The 12,264-nt window shown below is 48.0% G+C and overlaps 1 protein-coding gene across 4 annotated transcripts in view; it reads left to right on the top strand.

The window, feature by feature from the left end:
* The window catches only part of MYH10 (myosin heavy chain 10), an 86,116-nt gene that overhangs the window by 36,147 nt on the left and 37,705 nt on the right, over window positions 1–12,264 (top strand). For 2 of the 4 annotated variants that reach the window (XM_054279009.1, XM_054279007.1), the window contains exons 5-7: window positions 1,783–1,885; window positions 6,317–6,346; window positions 9,877–9,969. In XM_054279009.1, coding sequence (XP_054134984.1) covers window positions 1,783–1,885; window positions 6,317–6,346; window positions 9,877–9,969 — 226 coding nt within the window. The remainder of the gene's footprint in view (window positions 1–1,782; window positions 1,886–6,316; window positions 6,347–9,876; window positions 9,970–12,264) is intronic. The other 2 variants (XM_054279010.1, XM_054279008.1) reach the window with 1 other exon arrangement.

Genomic DNA, 12,264 nt, shown 5'->3' with positions numbered 1-12,264 from the left:
CTTATCTTCATATTCTCTGCTATTTTCTCATTGTGAGGAGGATGGAACCCAGATGGTTTTAGCCAGACTGATGGAGCTGTTTCTAAGGAGCAGATGCCATCAGGAATCCAGGGACCCTTGGTTGGGTTTTAGCCAGGAGCAGATGCCATCAGTAATCCAGGGACCCTTGGTTGGGTTCCACCTCTGGAGCTGAGGCCACAGCTGGGTCACTGGGGCTGTGCACTGTCCCGCAGCACATCTTCAGGACCTTTTTGCCTGGGGTTTTCATCTGTTTCACCTGGAATTCCTGTGAGGAGTCCCAAGAGTTGCAGTGAATGCAGGTTCTTGCTCCTGGGTGCAGAAATGCCCATCCCACCACCCTTCAGCAGAGGTTCCCCTCTCTTAGGGCCATTCCCTGTAGTGTTTCTGAGATTTTAGAGTTTTGGAAGGTGAGGAGCAATGAGAGTGTTTGAGTCTTGAAAATCTGGGCCAGTGTCAATATCCCTCCTGTAGTTCCAGGGGCTCCCTCAACTCCCTCTGCAGCTGCTGAGTGCAGGGTGAGGACAGGGATGCTCCTCAGCTCTTATCTGATCCACAAATGCAGCTCTGGAGGTGCTGAATCCCTAAGCAAATGCAGATTAGCTAAAAACTGGGGTGTATGATGAAAAAGGCTGCACAAGAATGTGCCTGAATTCCCCTGCTAAATGAACATTTCCATTCTAAGTAGCTTAGAGGAGAAATAAGCGGGCAGGGAAAATGTGTGCTTGTCATTCTCACAAAGGAGCTGGCTTCCAAACTGTTAATTTTTGAACAACTGTTGAATGGCAGGAGTGCTTCCACTCTTTCCATGCAAATCCCCATCATAAAACCCTTTTTAGCTTCCCACACTTCAGAGCTGCTCACGGCAGTCTCTGTCTCCCTGGAAATCTGCCTTGCACTGCTTGAGCCCTGCCTAAGGCACCCCTGAATCTCTCTGGGGCTGGGTTTGTCTGAAGATCAGACCTAGGTTAGGGAAAAAACCCCAAACTGTCATTTTTAGAGCTGCAGTAACCTCATTTGTGATTGCAGGGACATGAACCTGGTCACATTTCCTGCCTTGAATATCTCCTGTAAACCTCTCCATAAATTCTGTCTAAACATGGTCTGCTTTAAATCCACCTCTGGCTTAAAAATGAAATGTTAATTTGCTATCTTTATTGATCTGTGAACTCTGCAATGATAAATTAATTTCTTTATGGTTTCATGTAGTCCCGTGGCCTTCATAATATTTTTAACCTAGCAAAGACTCTGAAGTGAGTCTGGAAAGAGAAGAACCTCTTGTTTAAGGTGTGTTTTACTGCACTCTCTTTCTGGCTCCTAAAGGTGCTGAGTGTTTCCCTTAACGTGGCAATTCCCATAACCAAACCCTGGAGTATTAAAACGGTGCTAAGTGTAAAAGTGTGTGTGTATATCTCATGATTTAAAACTAAAAATGTTTCTGCACCCTGAAAAATTCTGTCTGCAGTGATCCAGGCAGGGCACGAGTGTTTCATGTCACCTTGGCTAGCAAAGGGCTTCAGGCACAAAGCCAGAAGCTCTTAATCAAACTGATGTCACACCTTGTATCAACACCTTAAAGCTCAGGAGGTCTTTGGGATGGAGGAGGGATTTTAAACAAACACCTTTGGTTCCCTGCAGCATCCCTGCTTTTGGGTTTTGGTCTGTGCACAGCCAGAGCCATTAATGGGATGGGTGAGGGATTGTAAACAAAGGATTCTGTTGTGGAAGGTGAATTTTGAAGGAAATGTGTGCCCTGTTTTGCAGAGGTGAATCTGGTGCTGGGAAGACTGAGAACACCAAGAAGGTTATTCAGTACCTTGCTCATGTTGCTTCCTCCCATAAAGGAAGAAAGGACCATAATATTCCTGTAAGTTGGGGTATTTTCTCATTTCTTCATTGCTCTTTTTGCAAATTACCATCTTTGCATTTGAAAAAATGACTTTGTTATTGAACTGTAATATAATCTGTGCAATTTTGTCTCAACCATCATTTTCTCTTTAGTAGTGGCTGAAATGAGCAGTTACATCAAAATTTCTAGTCCATGTCAGCTGCCTAATTTCTGTTGTGAAATTAAAGGCTTTATACAAATAAAAGCAAAGCTTTCTGATGCAATAAACCCCATTTTCCAAAAAGATTCAATAAACCCAGGCAATTCTAGCTGAATTTAGTTCCCACTAGATGCAGTTTTTGGTATTATTATTATTTGTGAACAAGCTTTCTGTGCTTTCAGAAATTAACTTGTAGATGGGAAAATCATCCAGCTTAAAAACTGCTGTAGAGTTGCTATATCTAGGAGCCAGCATCTATTTAAAAGCTCAGATTTTATTACACTATAAACAAGTGAGTATATACTTTTATATCAGAGAATATTGGCTTTTTTCATAGCTTGAAACCAACTCTGATTTATATAGAATTTTTTTCAGATTTCCTGCCAGGCTTCAACATTTTCACTGAATTTGGAGTGATTCTTTGCTTTTAAAATCCAGGAATGTGTTTGAATATTCATTGTTAGGGTAATTTGGATATGTTTGCAGTGAAGTTTTAATTCAGCTTTGCTCCAAACAGTGTCTTGTTGTAATCACAAATGGTTTTCCAGTAGCAATCCTGGTGTCTGTGGTGGCTGGAACCTTCAAACTGCATTATCTTATGGAATTATAGAGTTAGAGGCATACAGAATTACAGCAAAGAGCTCTGAGATCAGCCCAGCCTTTGCCCACACCCCATTCCCACTGAAGCATCCCTTGGAGTGTCACCTCCACTCATGTTGTGACTCTGGTGACACTGGGACATCACCCAGCACAGGTGATTTTCTGTGAGGTTTGCAGTTGGGCATGTTCTTGGCTGTTCCACTGTGCAGCCCTGGACAAACCCAGTGTTTTTTCCATTTCTACAGAAGCAAAATTGCCAGTAGGCTTTAGGAGAGAAGGGAATTGTGCAGGGTTTGCACCAAGTATTTCTAAATACACTGTTGACAACTTGGAATACCTCAGACACTTGCGGAAGCCTCTTGCCCCGACAGCTTTCAAAATGTGCCTCCCTTCAAAGTGAGATTGCATTGCCCAATCCCCACAAAAGCTGAGTTTTCAAAATCTTGAGGGATGGGGATGATGCAACTTCTCAGGGAGCCTGTGAAGGCACAGAAAGAAAGGGGAAAGCTGGGATGTGAACAAAAGGAACAGGGAGTGTCCTGAGTAAAAGTCTTGGATTGTGCTCTTTATTCAATGCAGTACCATAGTGGACACTGGATTTGCAATGTCTCCATGAAAAATGCAGAGTGTTTGTCACCAAACTCATTTTGAAAATACAAATTAGTCTCCCTTGTTGTGCAACCATTAGTTTGTGTTTATATATTGGGAACAAAGAATGTCCAACCCTCACAGTGCCACTGGGAAGGTAGGAAGGGTCAGAATGGGGGTTACAGAAGCAGCCCTAATTTATCCTGTTAGCATATTCATTAGAAAGCTGCAGAGGGCTGGTGGTGATCCACAGTGTGTGCAACCTGTGCATTTGCCTGTGCACAAGGAGATGCTAAATAGACTTGTTAAATTAATCCATGGCTTGCAGTCTGTCTGTAGCCATCCTGTTACAGGTAGTTATCAGTGACACGTGTGTTTCTGAGCCTCTTTGAATGCCTCATTGATTATTTTTTTAAACAAAGCAATTTGTATGCTAAGCCAAGGGTTAACTGTGATTTGCCTGATCTAATGCTGTAAAAGCAGAACAAAGCAGAGGAGCCCCAGAGTGACACCTCAGAGCACACTGGGGCTCAGCAGGTGCCTCCTCCAGCGGGGGTAGAGGGGAGATGTTCAGCTTTTGTGAGAGCTCTGCCCAATGGCTGGCATCCAGCTGCTTGTCCAGGAGCTTTTCTGTCCCCAAATCCCTCTTTCCTTAGAGCTGACAGAGTCCTGCACAGCCCTGAGCACGTGGACCTTGCAAATGGAGTCAGTGACCCAGGGCTGGAGTTCCAGCCTGAATTTCAGTGAGGATTCCTGGGTTGGGAGGGTGGGAATCTCATTTCCTGGGTGATCCCAAGGTGGTGTCCTGGGCACTGCACTTCAAGTGTGGGGGGGAGGAGAGGTGGCAGAGGAACCTCAGCGCCTGTGGGGTTTGGCAGAGCCAGCTGAGGCTGCAGCAGCCGTAAAAGAGGGAATAGAGGCTGGGGAGGGAGAGCTGCTGGGCAGGGCTGGAACAGGAGCTGCTCTGAGGGCTGAGATAAGGCAGGGTGTGCAGTCTCCATCAGGGGAAACCTTTACATCAAATGTAGATCACAGAATCCCAGAATGGGTTGGGTTGGAGGGGATGCTAAAGATTATCCATTGCCACCCCTGCCATGGCAGGGACACTTTCCATGTCCCAGGGACACCTCCCACTGTCCAGCCTGGCCTTGGGCACTGCCAGGGATCCAGGGGCAGCCACAGCTGCTCTGGGCAACCTTCAACCTTCACAGGGCACAATTCCTTATTCCCAATATCCCATACAGCCCTGCCCTCTGGCACTGGAGCCATTCCCTGTGTCCTGTCCCTCCATGCCTTGTCCCCAGTCCCTCCCAGCCCCTTTTCAGGCTCTGGAAGGGGCTTTAAGCTTTCCCCAAAGTGTTCTTACCCAAACTGCCTCTGTTTTCGCTAAACCCAGCTCTCATGTTGCTATTTTAGACTCCATAACTCATTACTGGTACTTAGATTAATGATTGCTTTCAGTGGCTGCCTTGCCTTGGTAGCTGAAATGCTAAGTTGCTTAATTTGTTTTATTAATTTCTAAAGGAACAGAATTAGTTTTTGAAGGACAGGATCTCAGGCAGGCTCACTCAGGCTAAAGCTCCCCTGGGTTTCCCAAGTGGGTTTAACTGCCCTCATTTAAACACAGAGAAGTTCAAGCTGTGCCTGTTGGTGCTCAGTTCTGTCTCTGGTAGGGCAGGAATGGACACCCAGGAGTGCAATTCATCATTTGTAAATATAAACAAACAAAACTCCTCTGAATCCTGAGGTGCTCCTGTCCTGCCCCATGGTTCCAGGAAAGCTGGTTCTCTCCTTGGCAATTTGAAAATTCACTTTGCTCACCTGAGCAAGCCAGGCCACTGCCAGCTGCCTGACAGACCTCTGTCCAAATCTGCCATCCTGCCCTAATAAAATAAGAGTCACAGACAGAGGGAGCACATTTGGCTTCTGTAAAAACCTCTTGTGTGTGTTTCTCCACAATACTTTGCCTCAGGCTCTCACATATGAACCTTAAGATTATTAAACTCACAGACTGAGCCAAGGAAGAGAGTATGGAATTGAAAATTTCTGCTGAAGCTGTGCAGATTTGAATTTTGAAGGGGTTTTGTTTTACTTTGTTACCTTCATGTTCCCTCTGTCCTTCTTGCTGGCAAAGTGTCCAGTGCAAGGTTGTGCTGCTGCTTGAATGAAAGAAGCAAAGGTTCTGTCTCGAGTGTGGGTTTGCATTTTTACATATTTGCAGTAGGGTGCAAATCCAGCCCCCCTGACTGCTTTGTGTGGCTCCCCTTGGGCTGTTCCACCCCTATGGGAGTGCTCAGGACAGTGATTGTGGTGTTTGAGGGTCCCCAGGACAAGGTGAGAGATGAGAATCTGACTCCATGTGCTCAGAAGGCTGATTTGCTATTTTATGATATTGTATTGTATTAAATAATGCTGTACTAAACTATACTAAAGAAAGAGAAAGGAGACATCAGAAGGCTGAACAAGAATGATGAAAGTTCATGACTGACTCCTCAGTCTGACACAGCTGATGGTGATTGGCCATTAATTAAAAACAATTCACATGGAACCAATCAAAGATGCACCTGTTGGTAAATGATCTCCAGACCCCATTCCCAAACAATCAGATAATTATTGTTTTTGTTCTTTTGTGAGGCCTCTCAGCTTCCCAGGGGAAAATCCTGGGCAAAGGGAATTTTTCAGAGAATATCGCGGTGACAAGTGATCCCCACTCACCCCAGCCACCCCACAGTGCCCAGGGCTGGCCACAAGTCTGGCCACAAGGGGACTCAGGCTAGGTTAATTTTGGAAGCAGTGCCCAAATAATGCAGCTCCTGCCTCTCCCTGGTTCTCAAGGGCCCTGTGCCATCCTGGGCTTCATTAACCCTTGCATAAACACAGGGTGCAGCGTGTGGCACATGCCAATAACCCTGTTCTGAAATCTGGCCAGTGTCTGTGGAACTCTCTGTGTGACTTTCTGTGAAGTGAGTGTGTTAAAGGTGCTGACAGTGCTAATGTGGGATGTGACATGCAGCTGGAATGCCTGCTTGCTAACTTATCATCTGTTTGTTTGCAATGAACAGCCCGAATCTCCCAAACCCGTCAAACACCAGGCAAGTGGTTTTTCTTAATGCTTTTCAAGTTATGTAGGAGAACTGATGTGTATTCTGCTCTTTGTGCTGATAATGTGGGAAACCTTGAAGGAACACACAGCTAGTAGAGAATTTTGGAAATATTTAACTGGCTTTGAGAGAGGGAATAGTGAGCAGCTCGTGAGTTTCTCAGCATTGCAATGGATTTTAACCACTTTTATTGCAAAGGATTTAAACACTTTTGAGCCCTGAAATGAAAGGTTTGCCCTCTCTCCAGCCATTACTTTGTGTATATTGGGTAATGTGCTGCTGAGAGAGTGCAGAACACTTTGTAAATATTAAACAAAGCACTAAATAAAAGATTTGATTAATGGAAGCTACAAAATTCTTTTGATTAAGTGCTTTGTCTGAATACTTTTATAGCTTGGCAAATCACCAGTGAAGACTTTGATCTCAAGTGTGAAAGGCCTGGCATAACCAAAAGCCTTGAGAAATGAAGGATTTCCCCAGCCTTTGTAGGACAGGTGGTGTAAGCAGAGTGGGGTCTGAGTGAAGTGTGCTGATGTGAGCTCCAGCTGCTGTCAGTGCCCAGGCTGGCAGAGTGCTGGGCACATCCCCTGCCCATGGCACGCTCCTCATCCCCTGCTCTGTCTGATCCCAATTTCTGGGGCACAGAAGGGATTGCAGGGCTCCAGGTGGAGCTCACCTGGAGGAGGCTTAGGTGGAGGTTGAGGGCAGGACTGTGGGGAGGGATAAGCAAACAATTGCAGCCACAGGGGAAATGCCCCAGTCTAACCCAAGCTGGTAAGGGATGCCTTTGAGCTTTTAAATAAAGCAAAGCTTTCTCCCAGCTCCCATGGGTGTGACCAGCCATGGAAACTGAAGGGTTAATTCAGCTGGGTGAATTCCCCCCTTGCATTTCTCTGGAGCTGATGAGTGCAAAGGGAAATAATAAAGGGACCTTCAGGTGTGATCTATTGGGAGCAAAAGACAGTGCCTGGGCAGCTGTGATGCCCTGGGAGTGTGTGGTGCAGTCAGACCCAGCTGTGGGGCTGTGCTGTCCTGTTCAGAAGCTGCAGACATTCCCAGTGAGACACTGAATCCTCCCTCCTTGCACACATCAGTCATTTCTAAGGGTTTTTACTCAAATATTTGTCAAGTCCAAGAATAGACAGAGTGGTGTTTGGTTGGACCCTCCTCTTGCTTGGAGCTGGGTGCCAGGGTGGGCATGAAACATTTGCTGGTGAACATTTTGACTGTGGCTGTGGAAAATGCTAATCCCAGGCTGTTGATGCTGCATAAGGCATGGAATCATTAACATCTGTGTTTCAATGTCACTTGGAAGTGCAGAGTGGATCCCTGCTGTATGTGAGTAGCATGGAGCATCCCTGCCTGCCCTGGGCCTCCCCAGAGCCATCCCCTGGGCTGCTGCTGCTGCTTTTCTGGAACTGAGACAGTCCCTGGCCCTGTGTTCGTGGTGCTGCATGAGCCATTGCATGCCCTCACTTTTCCCACAGTTCCCATTCTGCTTTTTCCAAAAGTTCTGGGGAGATGCAGTGCAGGGGCTGTGCCCAGAGGCCAAGCTGGAGTTCAGTGTCTGTGTAGAACCCTGAGCCCTCTCCAAAGAGGGTTGGGTTTGGCTGAAAGCAGTGCCTGGAGAGAGGAACCCCCAAAATCAGGAGCCTTTTGCACAGTGAGGGCTGGGACAGGTCTGTGTGTGCAGCACTGAGCTCTGCTGGTTCCAGTGGTGTTCACCCTCAGCTGAGCATCCCCTGCTCCCTCAGCCCCTCAGGGTGATGGCAGCAAGGAGCAGCCAGAGCATTTCATGGGTAAATGTGTTTATCGACATCCTCTGCTGCTTTATTCCAGGTTTATCCCAGGTTTATTGCAGGTTTATCCCAGGTTTATCCAGCCCTGCTGTGCCCTCCCAGCCCAGGCAGTGCTGGTGGCACACAGCCATGCCATGCAGCACTCACTGGGCACTCAGGGCATTTCTTTTCCGAAATAACAGAAATGGGACATGCCAGCTGTGCCACACTCCCTGCCCTGGCTGGGCACTGTGGGTTTATCCCAGGAGCAGTGCTGATGAGGGAATGCTGCCCTGGATCTTGGTGTGCCCACAGGAGCTGAGAGAGGGGAGGGGAGGTGGGAGCATTCCAGGCTCTCTGAGGCTTTTACTTGGGAAATTTGGAGAATATAACAGCACAGAGTGGCTATAACAGGCATCCAGTTTCTCTCCAGTTGCAGTTTTTTGTGAGTTTAAAAATGCTTTTAAGCTGTCACCTTGGCAGCCCTGCCATGGCACTGCTGGCTCTGCTCTGGGCTGGGACTCACATTTATTCCTTCTGCATTTATTCCTTCTGCATTTATTCTTTCTTACCCACCCCAGCATTTAGGGAATGTGTTGTCCCAAAGGGAGAACATTTGGAACTAAGCAACTTCTGAGCAGATAACTTGAGGTCACATTAATGAAGGTGCAGCCATTTATTTCCAGGAGAGCTTGAAATATATTTCAATATACAAATCAAACTCTTTTAGGTGTTAAGTAGTGAATTTTAAAAATTCCTGTCTAAGAATTGACCCCATGTGGAAGCCTTAAGAGACTTAATGCTTCCTCTTCTTTGATGCTTGATCTGGGCCTTTATTCACCAGGACTATAAATAATTGGAAAAAGCAGGTTCATGAACACAAATGTCAGATTGGAGACTACATTCCAGACAGGTTCACTTAATTTTTTTTCCCCACACCATCCTTCAGAGCAAGAAGACAATATATTTATATATTTTCCTGTGTACATTTGTGCCTCCTGGGCTCTTGGAAGCAGCACAGACTTTTTTTGTTACCAGACCTCCTCATGGACAGAACTTGTAAAAGCTGTTGTGCAATTTCCTTGAGATAAGTACTTCAAATTCTAAACTCATTGGCCAGAGCTGACAGAAGCATTTAACAAATGCATTAAGCACCCTGAGCAATGCTGGCTGGATTGAGCAATTTGAAAGCAGTGTTTGTAATTGGGGTTGCTCAGTGCTGGTGTGGCCAGGTCAGAGGTGATGCAATGAGATGAGTTTCAGTCTGGCTGACTGAAGGGGAGTTTCACTCACCTGAAAGTAAGCTTGAAAATAGGTATTTCTGAGATTGGAAATAGCTGTTCTGAGATAGCTGTGTTGCCAGCACAAAGTTTAAACCTAAAACCTTAAATTAGTTAAATTGCTTTCTTCCCTGAGCACTCAAATGTCTGTGCCTGATTTCATTAGCCCTAAATGTGAATTTTCTTTCCCATATTCAGTGACTTTCAACATCCATCAAGTCCTGTCTGGTCCCTGCTCTGTCTGTGTGTGTCTCTGTGTGTTTTGATAAACAAACACCACCGAAATCCAGCCACTTTCACCCCTGGATGGAGGCAGCTGCAGGTTTGGGAGTGAGGGCAGGAGGAGAATCCCCTTGGAGGTGGTGGCACTGCCACACCCGGGGAGGTGACTGCAGGACAGGCAGAGCACCTGGGCCCTGTGCTCTGGGTAAATGTGTTGTGTTTGTGTCTCTGTGGTTTGCAGGGGGAGCTGGAGAGGCAGCTGCTGCAGGCCAACCCGATCCTGGAGTCCTTTGGCAACGCCAAGACCGTGAAGAACGACAACTCCTCCCGCTTTGTGAGTGCCCTGATCCCTGCAGAGCCTGTGCCCCTACCCCTGCAGAACCCCCTGATCCCAGAACCTGGGCATCTGCAGAGCCTGTGCCCTGATCCCTGCAGAGCCTCCTGATCCTGGAGCCCTGACCCCAGAGCCTGGTCACCTCATCCTGCAGAGCCTGTGCCGTGATCCCAGAGCTGTGCCCTGATCCCAGAGCTGTGCCGTGATCCCAGAGCTGTGCCGTGATCCCAGAGCTGTGCCCCTGATCCCAGAGCTGTGCCCTGATCCCAGAGCTGTGCCCCTGATCCCAGAGCTGTGCCCCTGATCCCAGAGCTGTGCCGTGATCCCAGAGCTGTGCCGTGATCCCAGAGCTGTGCCGTGATCCCAGAGCTGTGCCGTGATCCCAGAGCTGTGCCCCTGATCCCAGAGCTGTGCCCCTGATCCCAGAGCTGGTCCCTGATCCCAGAGCTGTGCTGTGATCCCAGAGCTGTGCCCTGATCCCAGAGCTGTGCCCCTGATCCCAGAGCTGTGCCCTGATCCCAGAGCTGTGCCCTGATCCCAGAGCTGTGCCGTGATCCCAGAGCTGTGCCCCTGATCCCAGAGCTGTGCCCTGATCCCAGAGCTGTGCCCCTGATCCCAGAGCTGTGCCCTGATCCCAGAGCTGTGCCCCTGATCCCAGAGCTGTGCCCTTATCCCAGAGCTGGTCCCTGATCCCAGAGCTGTGCCCTGATCCCAGAACTGGTCCCTGATTCCAGAGCTGTGCCCTGATCCCAGAGCTGTGCCCTGATCCCAGAGCTGTGCCGTGATCCCAGAGCTGGTCCCTGATCCCAGAGCTGTGCCCTGATCCCAGAGCTGTGCCGTGATCCCAGAGCTGTGCCCTGATCCCAGAGCTGTGCCCCTGATGCCAGAGCTGTGCCCTGATCCCAGAGCTGTGCCGTGATCCCAGAGCTGGTCCCTGATCCCAGAGCTGGTCCCTGATCCCAGAGCTGTGCCGTGATCCCAGAGCTGGTCCCTGATCCCAGAGCTGGTCCCTGATCCCAGAGCTGTGCCCTGATCCCAGAGCTGGTCCCTGATCCCAGAGCTGGTCCCTGATCCCAGAGCTGTGCCCCTGATCCCAGAGCTGGTCCCTGATCCCAGAGCTGGTCCCTGATCCCAGAGCTGTGCCCTCCTCCCAGAGCTGTGCCCTGATCCCAGAGCTGGTCCCTGATCCCACACCCTGTGCTCCTGATCCCACAGCCTGTGCCCCTGATCACAGAGCTGCTGCTGCAGAAATCCCCTGTGCCAGGTGTTCTCTGATTGTATCAGGACATTTCTCTCTCCTCATCCCCCATGAATCCAGGTTTCCTTCCAATGCCTTCTGCTTTCTGGGCTCACTGAAGGTAGCTTCTCACTGGCTCCTGGCAAAGGGATTTTATTCTGACTCTAGCCATCCCTGAGCTGACAGCAGCTCACAATCTATCAAATAGAGCTGTGCTGGGCTTGTGTGCACAGATGCTGCTGCCTTGCTGTCAGGTGCCCAGGACTGGGGCACCCATGGGGCTGGCAAAGCCTGCAGCCTTCCTGTGCAGAGCCGTGGCTTTATCCAGTGCTTGGGTTGGAGAGAACATCCTGAATTTCTGCAAAAGCACACATAAAACCCATCTCAATGTCCTGATTTACTGCAGGAAAGTCAGAAGGCCACTGTGTGACCTGGCCTAGGTGGCAGGCACTGCTGTAGCTGCTCCATGTTTTTGTTGGGTCCCTGATTGCTGTTCACAGTGTTTTGGTGGCTGATAACCACTTCTGATGGGTTCTGTTGTTTTAAAAATTGTGGTGGAGCTCAGCATGAATAAATAGCTTTTTACCACTTCTTAGAACTTCCTCTCCTTTGAAGGAAAAAAAGAGCCATCTCTTATTTCAGGGGGAAGATATTTTTAGTACAACTTCAAAAGTGTTCAGGAGATATTAAATCATTTTGCTTGTGAGAACAGCACTAAAATTTACAGAACAAATGAAAGATTTCTTGTCTGCCTTTGACATTTCAACAGTTGCTTGGATTTATAATGCATGAACTCAACTCCATGATAAGAACTCTGGAAAACTGTATGACTAAATCCATCAGCCCCTTCAGCTGAGGAGGGAGAGCACAGTTCTGTGGAAATTCAGCTTTTTTAATTTTACAGCCCTGTTATTTATAATGTTTCCTGATGCTTATAGAAGCTGGGTACAGGATTTATAACATCAACAAGTTTCACTACACAGTGATTCCCCTTTGTTACCTGTCTTGAATCCATCAGAGGCTGTACTAACTTAATGAGAATACTTCTTTCCCTAAAA

The sequence above is a fragment of the Melozone crissalis genome, unplaced genomic scaffold, assembly GCF_028551555.1.
Source record: "Melozone crissalis strain CALT ecotype California unplaced genomic scaffold, PUWL_Pcris_2 ptg000026l_1, whole genome shotgun sequence".
NCBI classification, from domain to species: Eukaryota; Metazoa; Chordata; class Aves; order Passeriformes; family Passerellidae; genus Melozone; species Melozone crissalis.
Note: the sequence above shows the minus strand (reverse complement) of the source record. Positions and strands in the feature narration are given on the sequence as shown.